Source organism: Python bivittatus, unplaced genomic scaffold, assembly GCF_059951505.1.
Source record: "Python bivittatus isolate LINGU-HERP-01145 unplaced genomic scaffold, Pbiv_v1 ctg000360_np1212, whole genome shotgun sequence".
NCBI classification, from domain to species: Eukaryota; Metazoa; Chordata; class Lepidosauria; order Squamata; family Pythonidae; genus Python; species Python bivittatus.
Genome location: NW_028277069.1, coordinates 543,705 through 568,110, shown reverse-complemented (window position 1 = coordinate 568,110; position 24,406 = coordinate 543,705). Strand labels below are relative to the sequence as shown.

General features: G+C 38.8%; 2 protein-coding genes across 2 annotated transcripts; both read right to left on the bottom strand.

Moving 5' to 3' along the window:
• Positions 1–4,686: 4,686 nt before the first annotated feature.
• On the bottom strand, positions 4,687–12,342 carry LOC148215384 (vomeronasal type-2 receptor 26-like). Its single transcript, XM_088143688.1, has 5 exons — positions 12,052–12,342; positions 10,910–11,773; positions 10,027–10,254; positions 9,106–9,232; positions 4,687–5,588 (listed from the first exon to the last, which is right to left on the bottom strand). Exons 1-5 carry the CDS (start codon positions 12,340–12,342, stop codon positions 4,687–4,689), a joined length of 2,412 nt encoding a protein of 803 aa, XP_087999814.1.
• A 4,034-nt stretch (positions 12,343–16,376) lies between these two features.
• On the bottom strand, positions 16,377–22,700 carry LOC112541287 (vomeronasal type-2 receptor 26-like). The gene is made up of 5 exons (XM_025170075.2): positions 22,389–22,700; positions 21,006–21,869; positions 19,902–20,132; positions 18,927–19,053; positions 16,377–17,281 (listed from the first exon to the last, which is right to left on the bottom strand). The coding sequence occupies exons 1-5, from the start codon at positions 22,698–22,700 to the stop codon at positions 16,377–16,379; spliced, it is 2,439 nt and encodes an 812-aa protein (XP_025025843.2).
• Positions 22,701–24,406: the final 1,706 nt, after the last annotated feature.

Here is a 24,406-nt window from a genome sequence, read left to right as displayed (position 1 = left end):
ATGCAAGTCCATGAGTATCAGCTGAGCCTACCAGCATTCTAAATTCAGATGGTTATTACAAGATTAACAAGGAGAGATTTGAAAGATTAACTCCTCTGAACCCCACTTACTTCAGGTCCCTCCTCTCAGCCTTGAATATCAGAGGCATAATAGACATGTTCAGATTTATTTTCTCCTGGTTGGCTGAAATAAGATTGATTTGACTACCTCCTGGGAAAAATACTTGCACCTTTGAAGGCCATGTTTTGAATCCTAAAGAGTTGTTTTGAGAATGATCATGTTTTCTCCCCAGAACTCACCTCAAGAGCCTTCTGCTCCTTGGGGCAGATGGATCATTTATTCCCATGGGGAGAGAAACCCAAGTAACTCAGAGTCAGTTTGACTCTACACTGGCAGAAAGCAACACAAACAGAAATTCAGTTCTATCAAGAGTATGGGCATCAGGCATCAACTGCAAAATGTTGCAATGTTAAGACAGAAAAATATATTTACTTTTCCTAGGTTCTAGAAAAGGCCCCAGGAGACATAACTCATCAATGCAATATTTATGTGCTACATTTCTATTAGAAGAGATCCGTGAAATGGCTTCTTCACCTTTGCTTTCCTTTAAAATGCATCATTCTTAAATATTCCTAATTAATGTAATTGATTAACAACTGGGATTGGAATGGATGCCCAGTTTTCTTTTCTTTCTTTCCAATGTTCCCTTCTGAAACACTGCATTAAAATGGGTTTCTAACAGGATAACTGAATTTGTGCCCTCCCCCATCAGTTAAAAATAAAGATTTCATAAAGTAAAATTCAAAAGTTTGAATCCAACTACTTTGCCTTAGATTCATTCATTCATTCACTTTAAATGGGACCTCCTTCTAAGTTAGCTTTCATCATCCTTGTGGTCCTGACTTACAGTCTGAGAATCTCTATGTTAATCAATTGATGGTCCATTAAGAAGTGAAGAGAACACTTGGGTCAAAACTACAGGTTCCTCCTTCAATTAATGGGGACAGTACTCTGACATTTCAGCTATGCAATACTTCAGAAACTATTTGGGAAAGGACAGGGGCATGGGAGATACAGAAACAAAAATGCAGCACCTGTTTGCAACTCTATAAAACACTCATTATTTTCCTAGAATGATTCTGCTACCCTTTGCAGCTGCCGTGTGATCCCAAGAAAAGATGCAGCTGCTTTAAAGAGTTGCAGACAAAGCTGCAACTCATATGTGTTCCCATATGCTCCAAATAACCTTTTGGAAGTTGGATTCCAAGCATTGCGCAGTCCTAATCCTTATCTAGTTGTGATACTGCTGTCATAGCCACACTTTTTTGTGTTGTTAATATTTTTGTGGATTATTTATTGTGTTCTTTTGACTATCTTGAAATTGTCCTAAATTATATTCAATCAACAGCAAATACAGAAAAATATAGCTATCCAAAATCTGTAGAATTAGATGGGATATAAATTATGGGAATCAATCAACCAATCAAATTTCATGTAAATAAATAAAAGTATCACCTTAATTCTATGTTCATAGAAAGATGTCCCTCCTAAAAATGTCTTGAAGGACAGGAGGAAGAGCCACTACTAAGACAATGGTCAAATATGAGGGTCTTGAAGCCAGCGCAAGAAAGGATGTGAGAAAACATCTCAGACAAGCCCCTCCATAGTTCAAATGAAGATAAAGGGAGGGAAAAGCACATTCAGAAGTTAAATAAATAAGATTCTGTTACAATAAAAGTAGTTCTGACTTATATGGCATTGCTTTCTTAGTCTAACCTACCTTGTTGGGCTGACAATATTTCTGGAAAGGAAATCACTCACAAAAGCCTGATATGAAGTTGGGTCCTTTCAAGTCCATCCGTTTAGGTAGAACCTGCCTGTCAAGATGTGCAAATTGAGTGCCTGTGAGAGTTCTACATTTGAGATATAGTGATATTAATAAGAGGAAGCTCAGGAGCAGACATTCTCATGTGGTTCCCCTCCCAAGTAGCAGCCTGATGCTGCAGGCACCCTCCCTCCAGCATTCTGGAGCATTCTGAAACCACTTCTTCTGGAAGGCCTTCAGGAGCCATGGTTTAGAGAACACAATAAACCTGAATGAATGTTTATTGAGGATGTCATTGTATGGTTTGTTGTATGATAACTTGTATTATTCCTATGATAATGATTACTACTATGGTATCAATTGAAAATTGTCATTTGTTTCCTCTGTATATTATTGGACTGAGAACCCCTTACAGAAAGTACCATTTGGATCAATAGGAAGTCTCATAAATAAATAAAATAAATGAAATTATATCAGTAAGCAGCTGCAATGAGTAGATTATCCCCACAAATATGCAACTCTTTCCTGAAATCTGGAAAAAAATGTTGTATCCCTTTGCACCTAGAACACAAAAGCAAACTGTGGGACTCAAAACCTACCCACAACTCACCACAATTACCTTTCACTAAGCCTTGACATTCTACATGGTTTTTCTGACAACATATGGAAATAATTACTCATTTCTGCTTCTGGGATATTGGCTTGACTTCCCAATCTAGCCTACATCCCTGTAAATTCCTGGTTGTTTCTAATCCAAATATTAACATGGTCTAATCCTTTCTTTGTCTCTTTCCTTCCTTCCTTCCTTCCTTCCTTCCTTCCTTCCTTCCTTCCTTCCTTCATTCCTTCTTTCTTTCCTTCTTTCCTTCCTTCCTTCTCTCTCTCTCCCTCCTTAATTCCTTTCACCAAGGATAGCTACAGGGTGCCTCTGAGCTGGGCTGAAAAATTTACTTCTCTCTAAACATCTGTACCTTTATACAATTTGTCAAACATCATTTGATTCTAGAGGTTCCTTATCTCTTTTCACAATATTTCACTTCTGACCTTCATTATTAATTTTATTTTTTAAAGCAGTCCTGTGTATGAGAGCCAGAATTCTATTTCAGTTAATTTAATTCCTATGGCATAGATCAGCATTTTTCCAATTGGTAAGTCTTTGAACCTCTTTTAAAATTACTGTGACTCACTTCAATAAACCAATTCACACTGTGGAGGTGATTTGACCCATATCAGTGAAGTATAAAAACAATCCAATACAGAGTCTTCATTAACCTTTTAGTTTATTGATTATGACTGCTTTAGCTTCACAAACTCAGATATTCATATTCACCAAGCCCCATTCTAATACTGGCCAGGTAATGCAAGGGATGTTGGAGAAGATGACTATGTACATGGATGGGGGTTTCCAGCAAGCCCTTTGGATAGCTCTTCATTTATTCTCATTCCAGTGACCCTCCATCACACATCATTTCAGGTGTCATTTTCTTTAAGCTGGTTGGCTGGTCAGCTGTTAAATTGGACTCATTGCTCTTGCCTGTCATTACATTTTTTCTAGTTTCAGATGATTTCAGCTTGCTTGCTTTGGTGCACCACTTTCTCTGGAGTTTTTCTTTACCACTTTCATCTTTCTGCTTCTCTCAGTATGGGGTCACTTTGGGTTTATACTCATTAAACAAACTTAGATGAATGATCACTGCACTGGAACTGACCTGTAAGAGAAGGTAATTTTTGGCTTTCTCCCTCAGTGCTTTCTAAAGGGACATCACAGGTTGGTTGCTCTGCGATGCCTGATAGTCTGTGTCAGTCATCCAGCAGGAAAGACCATTCACTCATGAAGGCTTTGATGAGCAGTATTGAGGAGGGGAGGGGAGGGGAGGGGAGGCTTCTCCACAGCACTTGCCAAAGATTTAGTCAGCAGTGCACCAGATGTTTCAGAATAGGCAGTCTGCAACCCCAGGAAAGCTGAGCAGCCTGAAAAAGCCAGAATTCCTGCCAAGGGTGCTTCAAGCTGGCTGCTTTCATTGCAGATAATGAGGAATCTCACAGTGTTTGTTGAAACATCCAGCCTTGTTGTACTTTGGCTAGCATTTCTGCAGAAGGGGCTCTGCTGAAATGTTTGACTTCTTCCATAACTTGAGACACAGAAGCAGGAGAGCTCTGAAGCAGAGCAGGGCAAGGCAACATGATGGCTTCACTCCTGGGCATCATGTTGAAAGTTTATGTGAAGTTTTGTTGACCTGAAATATCTTCTTGAGAATTAGCACAACCCTGAGAATGGGCTGACTGCAATGCCAACACCCAATAAAAGAGAACCTGGGAGGAAAGCTGGGAAACAACATTTGAGGGGGCAATTTGTAAAGGAAATTCAGGCAGACATACCCACTGAAAGGCTCAAAGATCTTCCCAGTTCATCTGAGCATGTACAGACAGGACTTCTCTTGGTGTTATATGCAATGCATATCCACAAACATGTGTAAATTACCTTAGAAAGCCTTGAAGGAATAGTGCAGACTTTCTGTGAGACTAGGCTGCCTCAGAAGACAGGTTTTGACATATTGCACATTCCACTTGATAAATAAGCTGAATAATAGTAGGCAAATATAATTGATGACATAATTGATGATAATTAACTTTTTGACCTCAAAATATTACTCTTACTAATGAACACCATATGAAAAAGTAAGGAAATCTAATTCTTGAATTCTTTCTTTTTATTAGCATCCCCTTGATATTCTGCTCATACCTCTTGCCAAGGAAGCTGAATAATATTCAGGCAATTATAATTAAGCTTACATTGAACTTTTTGTTCTCAAAAGCTTACTCATACTAATGAACATTGTATGAGAAAGTAACCTAATTCGTCAATCCTTTCTTCTTATTAGCTGCTCCTTGATATTCAGCTCAGGTCTCAACATAATGATGTAGCATTTAGGGAAAAAGATACATCCGAGCAATCCAACACTGGAAGCTAAGATGGAGAAGATCTCCACAGCCACTAAGGATTTTCCTGTGGAGCTCAGGTACGTTGGAACAAACAACACCCAAACACTGCAAAATACCAGCATGCTAAAGGTAATGAATTTGGCTTCATTGAAGCTGTCTGGTAATCTGCGAGCAAAGAAGGCCACCAAGAAGCTGGCAAGGGCCAGGAAGCCCATGTAGCCTAGGACACAAGAGAACATGACTGGAGAGCCTTCATTACATTCCTTGATGATGGCCTCAGTCATGGAATGCATGTACAACTGTGGGAATGGGGGGAAAGTTCCTAGCCAGATGGCACAAAGGCCTACTTGAATGAGGATGCAGAAAAGAACAATGGAGGTTGCCGTCCTTTTCCCCACCCACTTCTTCATGTTGGAGGCTGGCCTGGTAGCCATGAAAGCTACAACCACAGTGAAGGTTTTGGCCAAGATACAAGAAATAGCCACGGAAAAGAAGATACCAAAGGTTGGTTGTCGGAGAAGGCAGGTGAGTTCATTGGGTTGGCCAAGGAACAGGAGAGGACACAGGAAGCAGAAGAGGAGGGCGATAAGGAGAATGTAGGTGAGGTCCCAGTTGTTGGCTTTGACCAGAGGGGTATCTCTGTGCCTGAGGAATATTCCTAATATGACAGCAGTGGTCAGAGACAGTGAAACAGAAGTGGAGGCTAAAGAAATCCCTAGAAGTTCCTTGTAAGAAAGATATATTACAATTTTGTAGATGCAGTCATCTTTTTCTTTGGTTGGGTATTGATCTTCTGGACATTTGAAACAATTATCCATATCTGGAAGGAAGGAAGGAAGGAAGGAAGGAAGGAAGGAAGGAAGGAAGGAAGGAAGGAAGGAAGGAAGGAAGGAAAGGAATTTATTTATCTCCTTAATGTATTACCTGGCATACTTTAGGCGGCATACAACAAGGTTAAAAAAAAACCCAATAAATAAATTAAAAATTATAAAAACATTTTAGAAACTGAAAATAATAGAAGAAGGGATGTTAAAAATAATGGAGCCACCTCACTAGATCACTGTCCCCTGGGGTCCCCAGGCCTGCTAACACAAGAAGTTCTTGAGTGACTTCGATAAGCTTAACAGTGATGAGGCCAACCTCACCTCCAGGGTAACAAGGTTCCATAGTGTGGTGCCACAGCAGAAAAGGCCTGCTGCCTAGGGCCCACCAAATGTAGCTTGCTAGGCATCGAAACCCATAACATGCCCTCTCTCCCAGATCTGGTAGGACGGGCAGATGAAATTGGGGAGAGGTGGTCCCTCAAGTAACCCAGACCCATGCCATGAAGGTCTTTAAATATCAACACCAGCACCTTGACTTGGACCCAGAAACAAGCTGGTAACCAATGCAGCTCACGAAGCAGACATATGACATGTGTTCTGCCAGAAACACACATAACTGTTTGCACTGCATTTTGCATGAGCTGAAGTTTCTGGATACTCCTCAAGGGCAGCCCCATGTAGAGCACATTGCTCTAGTCTAACTGGGAGGTGACCAGGGCATGAGTGACTGTGAGTAGGTCCCCCTGATTCAGGAATGGGCACAACTGGTGCACAATATGAAGTTGTTCAAAGGCCCTCCTAGCCATGACTACCACCTGCTTATCAAGCAGGAGTCATTAGTCCAAGGGGACCCCCAGATTGTGCACAAGGAATATTTGGGGCAGGGCAACCCCATCCAATAACAAACATGGTAAAGTCCTAGAACCAAAGGGGTTCAAAACCCAAAGCCGCTCAGTCTTCCCAGGGTTCACTTATAGCCTGTGGTTCCCCATCCAGACTCTCACGGGCTCCCGGCAGCAGGATAAGAAATCCACAGCATCGTTTCATTCACCAGGAGCCGAGATGTATAATGTACCTCAACCCATGGCAATGGAAGAGCTCACCCAGTGGTCTCATTAGATATTAAATAGGAGAGGAGAGAGTACCCCATATATCAGGGGCCAAGGCCAGATCTCTCCTTCCAAATCATCACTGACTGGAACCAATTTGGCAGAAAGGAGGTGAACCAGCACAACACCATCCCCCCCACCCCAATCCTCTGTGTTGGTCCAGAAGGATATCATGGTCGATGGTAGCAAAAGCCTCTGAGAAGTCAAGGAAGTCAAGGATGGACACAAAAGCACCCTCCCGCCCATGCCAGAGATCATCTAAAAGTTGAGTTGAGTTATTGTAACATCAACCATCATGTATATGTATATGTATATGTATATGTATATGTATATGTATATGTATATGTATATGTATATGTATATGTATATGTATATGTATATGTATATGTATATGTATATGTATATGTATATGTACATGTATATGTACATGTACATGTACATGAGAGCCAGTTTGGCCTAGTGATTAAGGCACCAGGCTAGAAACCAGGAGACTCTGAGTCCTATTCCCACCTTAGGTGCAAAGCCAGCTGGGTGACTTTGAGCCAGTCACTCTCTCTCAGCCCTAGGAAGCAGACAATGGCAAACCAATTCTGAAATCTTGCCAAGAAAACTGCATAGACTTGTCCAGGCAGTTGCCAGGAGTCAACATGGATTCAAAGGCACCAAACATACATGAATTGCTTTGGATTTCACATAAGCATAAGACTTATTAAAAAGTTGCTGCTTCTTTAAGGACCCCATCCACTAAGAATGTGGAAGGCGTAAAGCACCAGCACATTGTATTTTCAGGTTCTCATGAAAAACTGAAAAATAGCAGCAGCAAGGTGTTGTTGTGCTCCTAGAAAAGTCAAAAGCACTTTTTCCAAAAAGTTTTTGAGGTATTCTCAGCCCTGGTTGTTGTTTTTTTAACAGCTTGATCATCACCACCCCCACCTATGTTGTCAGAGGGTTTCATAGGAACGAATGCCCCCATCCTCCAAAAAAAGTCTGCCTGTCCTAGTGCAGACATTAGACAGCACTGGCATCACTGCAACCACTGCTGGTCTTGTGATGAAACCTAGCAATGTTACCCCCTTGGGGATAACACTGTTAAACTGGCTGGATTGATAAGCTCTTATATAGGTCTGTTTCCTCTTATCAGTGGTTTTTTTTTTTTTTTTTTTTACCCCTCATCCAATTGGCAGGGATAGATGTCAAACTGTTCCCTGTTCTATTGGTACATTTCTCAGTTTCTAAGCTGGAACATCGTCATGGGCTGAGGTAGTTCCACCAGGCCTGGATCTCTTCAGTAACCAGAACTGCTCATTCTAGAATACCTTTCTTCATAACTGTTGCATAACATGGTGGCATGTTGAGTTTTAAGCCAGGAAAGAAAGCTGACACTGCAGCTTGTGAATAGAGCAGTATGTTCTGTGCAAAAAGGCCTACTATATCACCAATCCTTTCCACGGGAATGGGGAATTTCAATGCCCTTGCTGCTATGTAGGCTGCCTCCAAAATGGTTCAGTTTTCTCCCTGACTGAATGTGCATCTGGGGCAATGGTGGATGTCAAGGTGTGACACTATTCTACGCCTGGTGTCAAAATGAAGATTCCTTCCTACTCACAAGGGAAATAGTTGTAATAGCAAATCATGTTATTACAACTGTTGTGATAAAACATAGTGGAACACTGAATGCCAACACTGAACTAAAAGCTGTTTGATGCAAACTGGATATTGCTTATTTAATGGATGTTCTTCTTAGGTGCTACATATTAATCAGTCTTGGCTTGGTTTGTATTCTATTCCTAATTTTTCTTGACATAACTGGCTGGTGAATTACATTATAGAGCTACCGATCATGATTTTAGGTAGAAGACCTTAATGCATGTATGCTAGTTGAATATAGCTTTTAATGTCTTTGTGTATTTGTGCATATGTTGATGGGTAAGTGAAGTCTCCATTATTCCTGATTTTCCATGAAACTGGAGAGTATATCAGCTGCAAAGATGCCGCTATGCAAAAGACATAATTTCCATCACTTTGCTTCCTTTCTATGATGATCTCACCATGCAAATGATATTATTTGCATAGGGTCATCATTATGCAAAAGATATGGAACATGATACAAATATAATAGAATTTTGTGTTTCTGGCTGAGGTCTTCTAAATTGGGGTCTCCTCCGCCATTAATCCAAAAGAGCAATTTCTGCATCAATGTTATTTATTCTTTCTTTATCTGTTTTACAAATGGATGCACAATGTTAAGAACAATCTAGACAAATAAGGCAGATTTATTTTTCTATAAGCAATCTAAAAATACAGCAATCATTTAAGCTGCTTGGCTAACTGATCCAGCAGCTTCAATGATTGCTGAAAGACTGAGAAAGAAGGGACTGTCACAACAGTGGAGGATGTACTGTACCTGTCTTGTTTGAAATCTCCCCTTCCGGGCAGGGAACACAGTCATAGCAGCAAAATTTCTCTCCTTCCCTCTTTTCCTTTAGGTTTCCAGGACGGCACCATTCATTACATACTGAAAGGGGACAGACCTGACCATAAATAGGAAAGGAACTGGCATGAGAAAAATGTACCCCATACAGCCCCCCAATATTTGAGCAAGACAAGAGAAGGCCATATACAGAAATCACAATGACTTCAGAAATGGGCTGCAGCAGTTTCAAACCTGAATGTTGCACCCAATATTTGAAACAGAGCTTCTACAGTCTGAGTTCTGGCGGCATATTTTGCATTTGCATTTTAATCAAGGTCCAAATGTTCTTTAGAGAAGATCTCCCACTTGAATGGTGGATAAAGGGGGATCAGGATGTCACCAGCAGCAGGAACATGGTGAGAGTGACTCAGTGACAGCCTTTTGGCACATCTCTGTTAAGCTTTGATAATAAACATAATATAGTATTAACATAAGGGCAAGCAGTTTCTGGAGACACTTTTGTCCTTCTGTTGTCTGGTAAATTAGGGAGAAAAGCTCAGGAAAGAAGAGAACAAAATATGTATCTTCCTCCTTTTTCCATAGGTTTTTGGAACTTTTACTGACTGGAGTACCTGGCCAGTTCTTAAAATCATGATAACAGAAAGGAAAGAGATTCATTAATTTGTTCTTCTACAGGGTAATGGATGAAAGAAGAGCTGATCAAAATCCGGAACTGGGGAGAGAGAGAAAGTAGAAGCAATGATGCAAATGTTCTGGAAGACTTCTTGTATAAGGTGCTAGAAGTCTGGCAATGCCATGTGTGTTCAGTAGCCCAGATTTGATCTGAAGTGGAATAAATATAATAAACCATCTGGAGAAAGGAGGGCCCTCTAAGAAGCCACAGATCCACACCTGATTGAAGATTCTGTGCCACATAATCATATTCTCACTAATTGTGAATTCTTCTCCATGGGGTGCATCTGGATCTATCTGTCCAATTTTCACTCTGTGAAAGGACCTGTTTGGAAAAATGACCAGGTTCACAATGTTAAATCCACCTCTCATTTCCTTTTGCTCATTGAAAGACACTGTGTCACCAGCTGAATTGTTGAAGGAAACCCTCTGAAGATGCGGGTGGAGCTAGTGGAAAGCCGAGAGAAAGAAAGGATATATCATTTATGCAGAGGAAAACAAAAGAGGTTAACAATGAGTCAGAGATTTCATTTCTGCTTGCAGTTATGGTGACACAATCCTGCCTCACTAATTTCAGTGATTAAGTTCTATCAAGAAATGTCGTGACCATGAGCCTCATAGAACTCAAATGAACCTCAGGCAAGTTTCTCTTCTGTCCACCCCTGCATCTCTTGCCCGTAATGATTCAAAGCACTCAGAACCAACTAAAAGGTTTTTGAAGAGGAGTTTTACCTTTTTCAAATAAGTGGAAGCAAATATAGAATGGTTGTTAAAAACCATTATATCATTTATACCCTACTGTATGTTCTTCTGGCTAAGAACAAATGTGCAATTTCCTACATTATTCTATGGCTAAGCCAGTAGGATCCTCATTTCTCTCTCTATCTTGTGTTTCAAATCTCAGAGGTAGACTGATATAGAAAAAGACCACATTGTTTCACCTTGCAGAATATTTTTTTAAGACTCCAAATGTATGAAATTATATTTCATACCAATGGAAAGAATGATTATGACTATTCATAAATCGTCAGCTGCTGACAAAGTACAGGGAAAGTTTAATGAGCTCATTGAAACAAAAAGAATCCTGTTCTGATGCCATTACCAGCCAAGGTTGAAGTTCAACAAGTTCAGCAGATTTGCCCCTCAAGATGGATCTCTGGTAGGACTGAGATGAGAACATGGCATGCAAAGCATGTACTGCTGCATAAACACCATTGTAGATACTGTAGCTATGTCCAATCGTGTTCATTTCAAACAGAGGTCCAGGCAGATCTTCCAACCTTTCTTCCCCACTACACATTTCATTATTCTTTACCGACATGTCTGGATTTGGGAATAAACAGTCAAATGCTTGCTCCCAAAACACCTTAAGGAAACCATCTTTTTGAGCCCAGGAAGGTTCTACGGTCTGAAGAAATGCTTTGAATCCCTGAAGTTCTCTTGAGTGAACTGCAAAGGAAATGGCTCCTTGGAATAACTCAAGATCCCAACCTCTCTGAAGGCCTGGGAGTATGAAATCAATCCCACTTGTCATGACCCACACCTTTCTAAATGAGTCTTTTTCTTTATTGGCAGGGTCTCGCACAAATACAATGGCTCTCAGCCGTGCTATTGTCACTGATTCTCCATAAATGATAAATGTCTTGACTTTATGATCAGTTAAAGGAACACGTATATACGATGCTATATCAATAATTTGTTCCAAGTTATCCAAACTAATTTCAGATGGGATTCGTTCTGTGTAAGCTGTACAGATTCCATTCTGGGCAAGCAATGATTCCAGGGCCTGCAAGAATTTCTCTCCATTGTTATTATCCAGGGCCATGAGCCCTATCCAAGTCCATCCAAAATGCTGAAGCAACTGGATGATTCCAGAGTATTGGTGGGCTTCATTTGGGACCATGGAATACAAGGAATGGACTGGGGTGTGAGGAATCTTCTGAGGGACCAACGATCCATATGTGAGCTAAAACAAAAGATACAAATGTAGTAAGGGAAAAATAAAACCGTAGTAGGATCTTTACCTCCATATGTCTGATTTTGCTTTGATTCTTAAAGCAATTCATCAATGCATAGAGAACCAAAGTCAATGATTCTTTGGGATTTTTTCCCCAAAATTATTAGTCCATAATGGAATTTCAGCTATCATTTTTAGTCCATTGACAGCCTTCCCTCCTTTGGAATCACCAGCAGTTTAATGTGAGAAAAAAAAAAAATTCCATGTATTCTAATGCACAATCCTACCTGTGGAATCTTGTAAAGACCCAGAATGTCTGCCATATAAAAAGAGGTATCAGAACCAAGGCCTCCAATGATGGCTATCAGGTTCCTCTGTTTGGCACATTTGTAGTTGGGGAGAAAGCCAGTTGATTTGAAAAGCAGGTCCAGGGTGGTCCGATAAGTCAGCCTTGCATCGTAGTAGCTGTCGCAGATATGGAACCCAAGGGTAACGTTGGGGAAGATCTGGGGATTCTCATTGACCTCCTTCACAGCAAAGGCCAGGGCAAGGGCGTGCTGGTGGAATTTTGTTACCATGCTGCAAATAAAGGTTCAACCTTTTTCATCAAGTCAGAGAAGAAAAAAAATGCATTCCTAATTCACAAAGTTGCTGTCAAAGTCCCTAACACCTTTCCCATTCTTGATTGCAAGGATGCTGTTTTATTTGTTTCTATTTTTCTAAAATGCATGATATATCACTTCTCAAATAATTCCTGAACTATTGAGGATGAATTACAATATCTGGATTAGAAAGACAGTTACATGAACTGGGTAGAATTCTGGTAGCTTGTTTATTTGTTTGTTTATTTATTTCAAACAAGAACTGTACATCTCCCGAATCTGTTGTCAAAATCCCAGTAACTTCTTATGCAAATTGTAACTTAGAACATCCGAAGATTTCAATTTCTTATTATACTTTATGGATCAGCAATATGGACTTTTATCCAAATTGTTTGTTAATAGATATCCTGCTATTATCTCTTTCAAAAAGCTTTCTCCTCTTTTTTTGTTCACTGCTATGTATAAACAAACATACAGAGAAAGAGAAAGAGTGAGAAGGAGAAACCGCAGAAGTCATTTTTTCAGGTTGAATATTCTTGTTCCAGTTTCCTTTTTTAAAAAAATATATATAGTTTTTATGAAAGAGATACTTCACAAGATGAAAGCAATACAAATTTTAGAAAGGAAATAAGAGAAAAATTGTGAATAGGTAAGAAAGAACATAGGAAAAAGAAAGAAATTTTTAAAAAAAGGTTGTAAAGAAGCTGCTTCCAATCTTCTTAACAGAGGTTATAAATGCATTTCTACTTTGCCCTTTCTCTCTAAAATTACATCATAATTTCCTTCTTTCCATAGTCTACCCTTTTTAATCATCTAACCCATAAATCACAAGTTCATTTTCTTCTTTTTTCAGCAGAAAGTCCATAAGGGTTTCCACTCAATAATAAATGTAGGTATTGTCCTTTCTCTAATCAAACAAGTCAGTTTTGTCATCTCTGCTAATTCTGTTCTTGTTCTAGTTTCCTTTGAGAATGGAAATGAGAATTGAGAGAGGCGCTTACAGTTAAAGATATCGGTATATATTCTTTGAACTTTATAATTTCTAATTATAAAGTATTCCTACTTTTCTGCAGTAATTAATCCATGCAGGACTTTCCAAATCTTGCTCTCTCACATACAAGCATGCTGAGCTGCCTCCTTCTTGAGAACCTGACTAATGTCAGCAGATATAGAGGACAAAATGATTCCTTACTTTGGAAATTCAAATTGGTACTGAGAAGGCTCTTCATCAAATAAAAAATCGCTGAACCCATAAATGATCTGAGAAATCACCCCACCAATGAGGAGGTCACCTGGCTGGTACCACTCATGAGGAACAGGGAGAAGATAACTCATATGACATTTCAGACCAGCTATTTCTCCCACCATGATTAGGACTAGGCCCAAAGCCACTGATGGTTTCACCATCTGATAGCAAAACTTGGCTTTCTGCATCTATGCAATCTACTTGATTTCAACTGACAACCTCCAGTGGTACCTGATTTGGGTCCACAAAAGAGAAAAAAATGCGAATGCTGGACTACCAGCATGAGAGTGCCAGCATTCCCATTTCAGATGAGTATTATAAGATGAAAAGGGGGGATTGGATTCTGTAGATCAAATCTTGTGAACCCTGCCTGCTGCTTGCTCCTTCTCCCATTGTTGCACTGCACGGTCATAATAAACATGTTCAGAGTTATTTCTTATTTTCCTGTGGGAGACTTATGAAGAGTAGGCTGGACGCAATTACAGTGACTTTGGTCAATTCCAGGGAGATAACCGCCTCTTCATCGTTTGAATCGTGAATAACAATTTTGTTAACACGTATGCAACAGCTGACCACAAGAGTCTTCTGCTCCAAGGGGCAGGAGGATAGCATATTTCCCAGGGCAGCAAAGTACAATAACTTTGAGTGAGCAGCACAAGAAGAAATTCCATTCCATCAGACATCCCTTGATAAACCATTGCCCCCTGAAACTATAAATTCATTTGTGGACATAACTATGAACAAAACTATTTCATAAATTAATACTTAAAAGGCTGAGCTTAATTACAGTGCCAGAGACAACACTGTTTAAAACATTGGGATCCCTTTCTAAATTGCTGTCCTATGGTTGGACAACACAAACATGTCCCCACTTCAAAATAGTGGTTACAAACATCGACATTTGATTGATTGATCAATTGACTGATTGATTGATTACGTGTCATCAAATTGATGTCAGTAGTGACCACATAGATGGTGTTTGGGGAGTTATATGGACTTGGGAGGCAGCAAACTCAGATAAAACATGGCAGCATATAGTATATTTGAAAGTGTTGCTGCTAATTTATGGATTCTTAAACAAATGGTCTAAGAATTGCATGACTGAGCCATGATTCTTATGTACAAATGATATTTTAGACTCACTCATTTTCAAAAATTTGTTGTAACTGTTTTACCAAAGGTGTCTATGAGTTGCTAGAGAAGAACAAAGAAATTGTGATGGGAATGTGAAGGAAGATTGTGTTGAAGACTTCATCTTTTCTCTGGCTGTGACAGGATGTATCTACAAGGAGGAGAGTGATGTGGGAGATCAAGGCTACCAGGAAGGAGGGGGTGCATCCAGAAGGGGAAAAGAGACAGAAGACAATACAGTCTGCAGGGGGAATGTGGAAAGCAAAAGAGGTTCAGGGTAGCCACTCCCTAGAATCTCCCAGGGTATATCCACTAGATGCTGTAGCATAGATTTAGTTTGGCAAGATTCAGTCTATAAAGGATAAGCAAATAAAGGAACTTTACTCGACTGGACTGTTTCACCATTGTTCTTGGGCTGGGCCTGACCTGGCTGATCCATCATGGTTTGAAATAGTATAACTCTAATTCCACTATATCTTTGTTACTATTGCATTATATTTAGTACAGTTGGACCCAGAGAGCTGGGAAGAGGAAATACACATCAACATGAGATGTAGATCAAAACTCCCAAAGAACACAATTTATGGAATGATTTAGAGCTATCCTTTATCTGTAAACTCAGAACTGACATCTCCCATAAAGTTGATAAATGTCCAGGAAAACCTTCATGGGGCTTTTATTACTGACATTTATTTTTTTATACAAATATGTATGAACTGCCCTACTTTCACATTGTTAAGAAGTGTAGTAACAATTCCAGAACAATGAGGACATGTGATCAAAGTGACAGGCTTCTATCTCCCTCCACTGTAAAAACACAAGAAAATGAACAAGGACTTGAGTGCCAAAAAAGGTCTATATATTTTATTTTGGTACTGTAAAATGGTTTATACCTTATACCTTTTGAAAATAAATTATTTCTTGCAATACTTGTATTGTAAACTTAACCTTCCTTCTATGAAACATTGCTAATCAAAGTTCTGAGTGACTTGTTCCTTTCTTCCTATCCTGATTGATTGGAGGAAAGTCCAACACTTCAAAAGACTCAGGGTGCTTTATAATAAATAAAAAAACAGAACCAGTAATGATCAATAACAAAACTTTTAATTCCCCAAAATGTCCAAGTTGTGAAAGTAGACCAAGTCTACCATCTGTACTGATAGCTTGTTGGAACAGTACACTTTTTATAGCCTTACAAAAGACAAGCAAGATGGGGGTTCACCAGACCTCATCTGAGATGTTTCATAACTTGTGGGCCACCAAGAAAACGGGATGCATCTGGGCCTTCACTCCTTTTACCTCACATGGTCAGGGACCCTCATCAGCCCCTTTGAATGCCAGAATATGGAGAGGAGAGATGTTCCTGCAAATTTAGTCATTAATATACTGTATCTCAATATACTTCCTTAATAGTTTTACTCTCATTTAGATAATTTATGGTAAAAGTTAGCATAAACTCCCCCCACCAGCAATTACTAAGGATTTCTTTAAGAATAATTATAGATTATCATTTGAAATAAGCATTACTGTGATTGTTTGTACCATATGAGATTGGACTGGTAAATACAGTAGCACAGCAAAGAAGCTAATCCTCTTTCAATAGAGAAGAAATCCATATTGGATGTCTTATAGACTATGTTCTTTTTCTCCTTGTTAGATGCTCCCTAACATTCAGTTCAGGCTTTAACAGAATTATGTAGACTTTTGGGAAGAAGATACAACTCAAGAGTCCAGCACTAGAGGCTAAGATGGAGAAGATCTCCACAGCTACTACATATTTCCCCTTGGTGCTCAGATACGTTGGGACAAAAGACAACCAAACACTGCAAAACATCAGCATGCTGAAGGTGATTAATTTGGCTTCATTGAAAGTGTCTGGCAACTTTCTGGCAAGGAAAGCCACAATGAAGCTGATGATGGAGAGAAGTCCCATGTAGCCCAGGGCAAGATAAAACATGCTGATGAACCCTTCATTACATTGTGCCAGGATATTTTCAGTCATGGACTGCATATCAAAATCTGGGAATGGGGGAAAGGTGGCCAGCCACACAATACAAATCCCTGCTTGAATGAAGGAACAGGAGAGGAGAATGCAAATGGGCAGATTTTTCCCCATCCACTTCCTAATGCCAGAGCCAGGTTTGGTGGCCATGAAAGCTATAATTACAGTGATGGTTTTGGCCAACACAGAAGAAACAGCTACAGAGAAGATGATGACAAAAGCAGATTGTCGGAGCAAGCAGGTCTCCTTCCCCGGGTGTCCAAGAAACAGGAAAGGAGAGAGGAAGCAGAGGAAGAGGGAGGCAAGGAGAATAAAGCTGAGATTTTGGTTGTTGGCTTTGACAATGGGAGTATCTTTGTGCTTAATGTAAATTCCTAGCACAAAAGCTATAATCAGGGAAGAAGAACCAGCAACTGAGGCTAAACCAATTCCTAAAGGTTCTTCATATGACAGAAAGCTAATACTTTTGGGGATGCATTGATTTCGGTTCTGGGTTGGATATTGACCTTCTGGGCATTTGAAGCAGTCATCCACATCTGAAGAATAAGGGAAAAAATGTTGGTCTCAGTGCAAGTTTTCAAATGACTTAATGTTTAAATGTTGTTGTGTTGAAGCTTAATTATACTGTCTTCCCTTTCCAGAGTCAGCCTGCATAAATAAAATGTTTCAGCATGGATATTCTTACCTTATTGTAATATAAATGTACATATGTCACTTGGAAGAGTTCAGAAAGTAGAAAAAAACAAGGAGACTTCTCTTGTCCCAGACAGCATGTTTATCACTATGCCAATAACATATGAACTCAACCAGGCATTTTCATGTGCAAACAGCACATGGGGGATTATCTGTATAAATCCAGTCTGTTTTACTGTCTATATTAGTAAACTAACATGCCAGTTTGATATATTTTTCATAATTCATATTTTATTGTTAAAATATTGAAATTCAAAGGAAGTAGAAATAAACAAATATGGAAATACAAAGAAAGTAAAAAAAAGCAAGATAAAAGAAAAAAAAGACTGCTACATCTAATTAAAAAACACAATGAAGGAAGTAAATTATTTTTACTGATACATCCTTCCCTTCCTTTCCATTGTATCCCCAATCACATTTGTATCCACATTTCAGATAATTGATCTGTGCATTAAACATTAGTAATTGTTGTTACTTTCTATTTGAGTCCTGAAAGCCATATTCCAGATGTCTAAATTTGCCTTGCTCTGTATATAATGGCAGTTTGTTGATATTTTGATGGACATTTGCTTTTATTTTTTTAAATAAAAAGGTTGTAAACAATGCTATTTCCTTTACCACTTTTATAGGTTCTAATACTAATATGTCAGTACTATTTGGAGAAGAAATATTATATATATAGGATCTATTTGTAATGTTGACTTGTATTCCTACAACATGGGATTTGGCATTTCATGAAGAGCTTTGACTCTACTGAGGCTTAGTTTACTTATATAACTGAAAAGAAACTTACTCTCTGGTTTTTAAGGAATGGATTCAGGATACGAATTTGTTTACCATTTTTGGAAAATCTGTCTATTCTAAAAATGACCATATCTATATGGTCTACATTTGACAATAAGCATAAGGATATCATTATCTATAGTTATTACAGGGATATTTTTGTCATTTTTGCCGCATATAGTTTTTTTTAATCGCTATAATATATTTAGTTTTCCATTCTTTACTGTATAATCACTTTTTTTTTCCTGTTGGTGCTGCATTTGGGGGGGGGGTTAAATTATTTCACCAAATAATTAAAAAAAAATTAAATATTTCACCAAATAATTAAAAAAATATATTTCACCAAATAATTAAAAAAATATATTTAAACAATTCCAAACAACCTGCTGGAATTTGCAATACTGTGAGAAGTACTGCTTTAAAACTGAATAAACTTTCTCCTACACAGTTTTTTCAACAAAAATTTCCCTAACCTTAATGTTATCTCTTTCCTACATAATTATCTCCATTTGAACAGTACTTTCAAAGATCCCCAACCTTTTTCACAAACATCTCTGACCCCTCCCCACCAAAAAAAAAAAAATACTATGGGGTAAATGTTTGCACAAAGAAACATAGCATCCATTTTATGTAGGTAGCTGATTCTGTTTTGGTGGGATTCCATGGCAGATCTTTTTATGAAACTGTAAGTATCCTGTTACCTACTTTTCTGTGTTGAAATCTTCCCATCTGGACAGAGAACACACTCAAAACAGCAAAATTTTTCCCCTTCCTTTTTTTTCTTCTGATAACTAGGGAAGCAATCACTGTTACAGGCAGACACTGGTGTCATCTATCCATAAAATTGAGAATAGTTCAGAATTGGAGAAATTAGAAATGTATTCCTCTATTTTACTATCAATCAATCACCTTTATTGCTTATGAGGAATTGTTCAAATGTCTTGGAGGAATTCAGATCAACATCTCAGTGACTACAATCTGCTGAAATTTGTCCTACCTTTATTTTTGTCTTATTTTATTTACATGAAGGGGAGTTGAGAATGGGAGAAAAATAAGTAAGTATAGCCTATGAGCTTTTGTCATAGATCCCCAGACTAGCAATGGGATGGGAATGTCCATACAAGAGAATTTTTTCCCCCTAGTTTCTCCCAAATGCTACCAAATATTTTGAATTCTCTCATTTATACAGTTAATGTGAAATCATTTTCAAATAAATGAAGAGGAGATATTTGTTACTCTTAATGCTGCATTTTGGAGGGGTTCATTGTATGCAACAGGTGCAATTAGTTTTATTGACCCAACTCAGCTCAGCTCAGTGATATATATGGACATATCCATGCAGTTCTCTTGGTATGAAATAGAACTTGTTTGTCTGCTTTTTTCTGAGACATCTTAAAAAACAACAACAACAACTTCCTAGTATAGGCTATAGCCTTGTATTTCCCACATGGTCCCCCATCCATGTACAAATCAGGACTTACTCTGCTTAACTTTCTGGATTAGCCAAGACTGGCCATGTACTGGTATCTGTTAAAGCATTTTACTTTCCAACCAGACCTTAAATGACCAGGTCATGTCATGAAGAAAACTAAGTTCACAGACCCCCAAATCACCCATTTGAACAATGATTTTTTCTCTTTCTTAAGAGAAAAAAAAGTAAAAATACTGCGGACTCCATACCTGTTTAAAATCAGTGTGCCACACAATTATATCCTCGTTGATGATAAATTCTTTTCCTTCAAGAACATCCTGGTCCACCCTTCCAACTTTCACTCTTTGGAAAGAGGTGTTTGGAAAAGTGATCATATTCATGATGTCAAATCCACTGCCTACTATTTCCCTCTGATTATTAAAGGAAACTGTTTCTCCAACTGAGTTATTAAATGAAATTTCTTGAAGAAATTGATTGAACTATAAACAAGAGCAAGAGCAGAGCAAGAAAATGGAATTCGTGGATATGCAGATTTTTTTTTTAAAAAAAGTTTTCCTGGGTTACTTTTTAAATTCAGTTTCCCCAACAAAAGCCTAATCTGAAAATGCATATTGTCATTCCTACCTCCTTCCCAGTGGAAAATGCCTGAATAGGTTTAGGTTCCTTTCTCAAGAACCAACTGTAAAACAAAAATTGATCTCACCACCCATGTCACTACTTGGCAAATGGTCTCAGACTCTCTCCTTTAACTTGCTCCCTGGAGGATATTTTCTCTTTTCTACTCATTTCTCCTTCCATGAGATAGAACACTCAAAGATGCATGCTTTCTGTCACCTCTACATTTTCTCTATAGTCATTGGCAATGCTTCTAATTGGCTTTTCAGGGTTTAAGCCCGGACTTATTCCTTGCTTACTCAGAGATAGCTGCGATTTACTTCACAGTGCTATTTAATCAGCACAAGCAAATACAGTTATAAAGATCAATGCAAAGTTACTATGAATGGTCTTGTATCAATAACAGCATTTTAATACTTAGCGGTAATATCTAAATTAGACCCACCAAGCCAGGTGGCAAACACACATTAGGAAACTTAGGGTCCCTGGCTCCTTTATAGAACTTGTAATGCAATATACGTTTTATAGATTTTGTATATTTAGACTTACATAGACAGAATATTTGGGCTGATGTAAAGCTTAATAGCAGCCTTCTAGTACCATGGTGGGCATGGCAATAAATCTTGCTAATGCTGTTTTATATTACTACTGTATATTGTAAAGAAGCTCAGATAACAAGCCATACTATTTCTAAAATGTGAAAAACTCTAACCAAAGAATGATTGCAATGGCATTACCTTCCATGGTTGGACATCTTGATGTTCAAGCTTTTTGCCTCCTGCCACTGCTTTGAATTTTGATCTCAGTTGGTTGATGTCATGCGAAGCATGTGCTATAGCATAGACTGCATTATAGATGTTGTAACTGTGCCCAGTCATGTGTATTTCAAAAAGAGTTCCAGGAAGGTCCTTCAGCATTTTGTCCCCAGTGCACGTGTCATTGTTCCTTATTGTATTTTGGGGATCTACAAACATACAGTTAAACGCTTGCTCCCAAAAGTCCTTGAGAAATCCGTCTCCTTGATTCCAGCCAGGTTTTATGGTTTGAACAAATTTCTGGAAATTTTCAATCACATTTGAGTGAATAGTGAAAGAAAAGGCACCTTGGAAGAGTTGGAAATCCCAGCCATTCTGGAGACCAGTTAATGTAAAATCAAGCTGGGCAGTCATAATCCATACTTTACCAAATGATGCGTTTTCTTTATATCCAGGGAAACCTAAGAACACATATGTATTCAGCCACAGAATGGTCAAAGGTTCCCCATAGATGACAAAAACATTACCTTTGCTCTCCGTAAAAACTTGGTAAATATTTGAGACAACACTATTCACCCCATCAAGATTATATGCGTTGTGCTGGTTAGGGATTTTTTCTACAAAGGCTGAACAGATTCCATTCTTAGAAAACAGCTGATCCAAGGAGTGCAAGAAACGGTCCCCGCTCTCATCATCTGCAGCAAAAAGCCCAATCCATGTCCATCCAAAATACTTAAGCAAGCTGATAATCCCCATGTACTGAAGGATTTCATTTGGGACCATACGGTAAAAGAAAGCAAACTGGGTTTGTTCGCTTTCTGCTGGGGCAAATGAGCCGTACGTGAGCTAGAACAAAGTTTTTGAATGAAGTTTCATGAATATTCAGTGAAAGAATTTGGCTTTCCAAGAATAAAACAGAGGGGTTGGTTCACATATAATGCTAAACCATAACTTTTTAACTATGCTTAATGAACTATTTGGTTAACACAATGTGCTAAACCATTAGTCTATAAATCACAATGGTTCAGTCACTAAATCAGAATGGCTTGGTGAAGTCCAAATCCAGCCAAAATCTATTGATTCAATATTCTTCAAAAAATGACAATGATTTTTTGGCAATATTATGGAAGTATAGTTTCCTAAAAATCACAATATGCTATGTTCATCTTCACTATATGAAATATGTGACCTATCTTATATTTTATTGTATGAAATATCTGACTCCCATTTAGGGGGTGGAGAAGAGAAATTATACTTCTCCCAGCACTGGCTACTTTGCTCTAATCCCTTCCATACTACTGCTATAGCTTTCCTATGGAAGGATCATTTTGTGAATACTCTTATTCATCCAAGTTCTCATCACACCTGTGGAATTTTCCATAGGCTGAGAATGTCTGCCATGCGAAAGGAGACCTCAGCGCCAAGTCCCCCAATGATGGCCATGAGATTTTTCTGGGTGTCACATTTGTAGTTAGGGACGAATCTCTGTGATTTGAAGAGCAGGTCCAGAGTGGTCCGATAGGTCATCCTTGCATCATAGTAACTATCATAGATGTGGAACCCGAGAGTGATGTTAGGTAAGATCTGGGGATTTTCATTGATCTCATTGACAGCAAACACCAAAGCCAAGCCATGCTGGTAGAATTTTGTCACCACACTGCAAAGAAAATTGTGCATTTATTGCAGCTAATTGGTTTAGGACAATTCTGCTCTTAGGTACCCAAATCTACATGCATCACAATTATAAACCCTAAAATACAAACAGAGCCAGTTTGATGTGTGGTTAAGATACCAGGCTAGAAACTGGGAGACTGAGTTTTAGTCCTGCCTTAGGCACAAAATCAGCTGGGTGACCTTGGGCCAGTCCCTCTTTCTCAGCCCTAGGAAGATGACAAAGGCAACCACTTCCAAAAAACTACAGGGACTAGTCCAAGCAGTCACTATTAGTCAACACTGACTTGAAGGTAATAATAATAATAATAACAACAACAACAACAACTTACATCCTGTGACAATACCTTTAACACCATCAAACAACAACATCTGCCTATCCCAGGTCCTTGGGAAGGACTCGATAGGTGGATAAAAATGCCAAATCCAGTCTAAACATCTGGCTGATTGTGTGACCAACAATAATGATGTCATATCCTTATATTAGTTACTTGTGCAGCAGGTGAAAAGGTAAAATAGTACCTATGATGCAATATTATGACTTTGAACCTTATTATGAACTCTGCAGTGCATTCTGACACACCTCAACTTGTGTGGGATTGTGACCTGAACAAACTCCCACAAACTGGATGGGAAAAAGGTAGAATCCTTACTTTGGCACCTCAAATAAGCTCCTTGAGGGAAGTTGAGTGAAAGTTAATTGATGAAAATGGTAAGAGATCTGAGATATAACCCCTCCGATGAGAAGCTTGCCAGGCTGATAAAACTCATGTGGAACAGGGAGGGGGTCATTCATTGGGCATTTCCAAATTTCTATTTCCCAGGTCCTAAAAGGCAGCAGCAGCAATAAATGAACTAGACCCAGTATCTTAGCAATCATCTGGCTATAACTCAAAGTTGTCGTGAGGAGGTTGCATTGATAGACTTTAGCTTTGCTTTGCTACCAACAGAAGAAAGTCTGTCTGGGGCCAATCAGCTGAGTGTCAGATTGCCAATATGTAATCTGTCTACTCTTTGAAATGGGAAAGATCATCAATCCGATGGAGAGTTCCTTGCCAGCTTTTTGCCCTTCATTCTAGTTTTGAATCACATCATTTCTGTTTTGCAATCACTTTCAGTTCAGCTTGTTATTTTCCATTGCCTACTGAAAGTCCAATGCATCTCTGGTCTGGAGGACTAATTATAGTAATTTAAATAACTGAAGCAACAGAGGTTGGACTCAACAGTGTCTCTTGGGATCTGAGTGAGTTTTATGTTTTGTTGGCTTGGTTTAGTTCAGTTTGGTTCTCCCTGGAGACTGGTTCCAGATCTTCACTATGAGCAAACTCCAGCAAGAAAGTCAGACCATAAAAGTGTTGCTCTTGAATTGAGGATCCATTTTGCTTTACATGTAACTCTGTGTGTGTGTGTGTGTGTGCGTGTGCTGATGGATTGATAAATGGGTAACTAAATATAGATATGCCCACAAACATATTTTAGAACTGCTCAAGCTGTTAGCTAAAAGTGCTTTTTCGTACTATAACTTAAATAAACGTAATAGTAATTCCCTCATGCTGTATTCATTAGAAAAGTGTTCAGTGTTGAAGAATGGTGACTGGAGAATTCTGGGAGTCAAAGTCCACCCATCTTAAAGTTGCTCAGGTTGAGAAATGCTGGTATAAACTATTAAGCCTCACACAGTTAAGCAAGATCAAGGAGGGAAAAATTATATA

Coding starts and splice junctions, on each gene's coding strand:
- LOC148215384 (XM_088143688.1), bottom strand. CDS start 12,342: ATGGTAACAAAATTCCACCAGCACGCCCTTGCCCTGGCCTTTGCTGTG. Junction 11,774..12,051: donor GTCTTTACAAGATTCCACAG/GTAGGATTGTGC, acceptor CTTTTGTTTTAG/CTCACATATGGATCGTTGGT. Junction 10,255..10,909: donor TTGAACTTCAACCTTGGCTG/GTAATGGCATCA, acceptor GCTTTCCACTAG/CTCCACCCGCATCTTCAGAG.
- LOC112541287 (XM_025170075.2), bottom strand. CDS start 22,700: ATGCACAATTTTCTTTGCAGTGTGGTGACAAAATTCTACCAGCATGGC. Junction 21,870..22,388: donor GCCTATGGAAAATTCCACAG/GTGTGATGAGAA, acceptor ACTTTGTTCTAG/CTCACGTACGGCTCATTTGC. Junction 17,282..18,926: donor GAAGATTTCAACACAGAAAA/GTAGGTAACAGG, acceptor CTTATTCTTCAG/ATGTGGATGACTGCTTCAAA.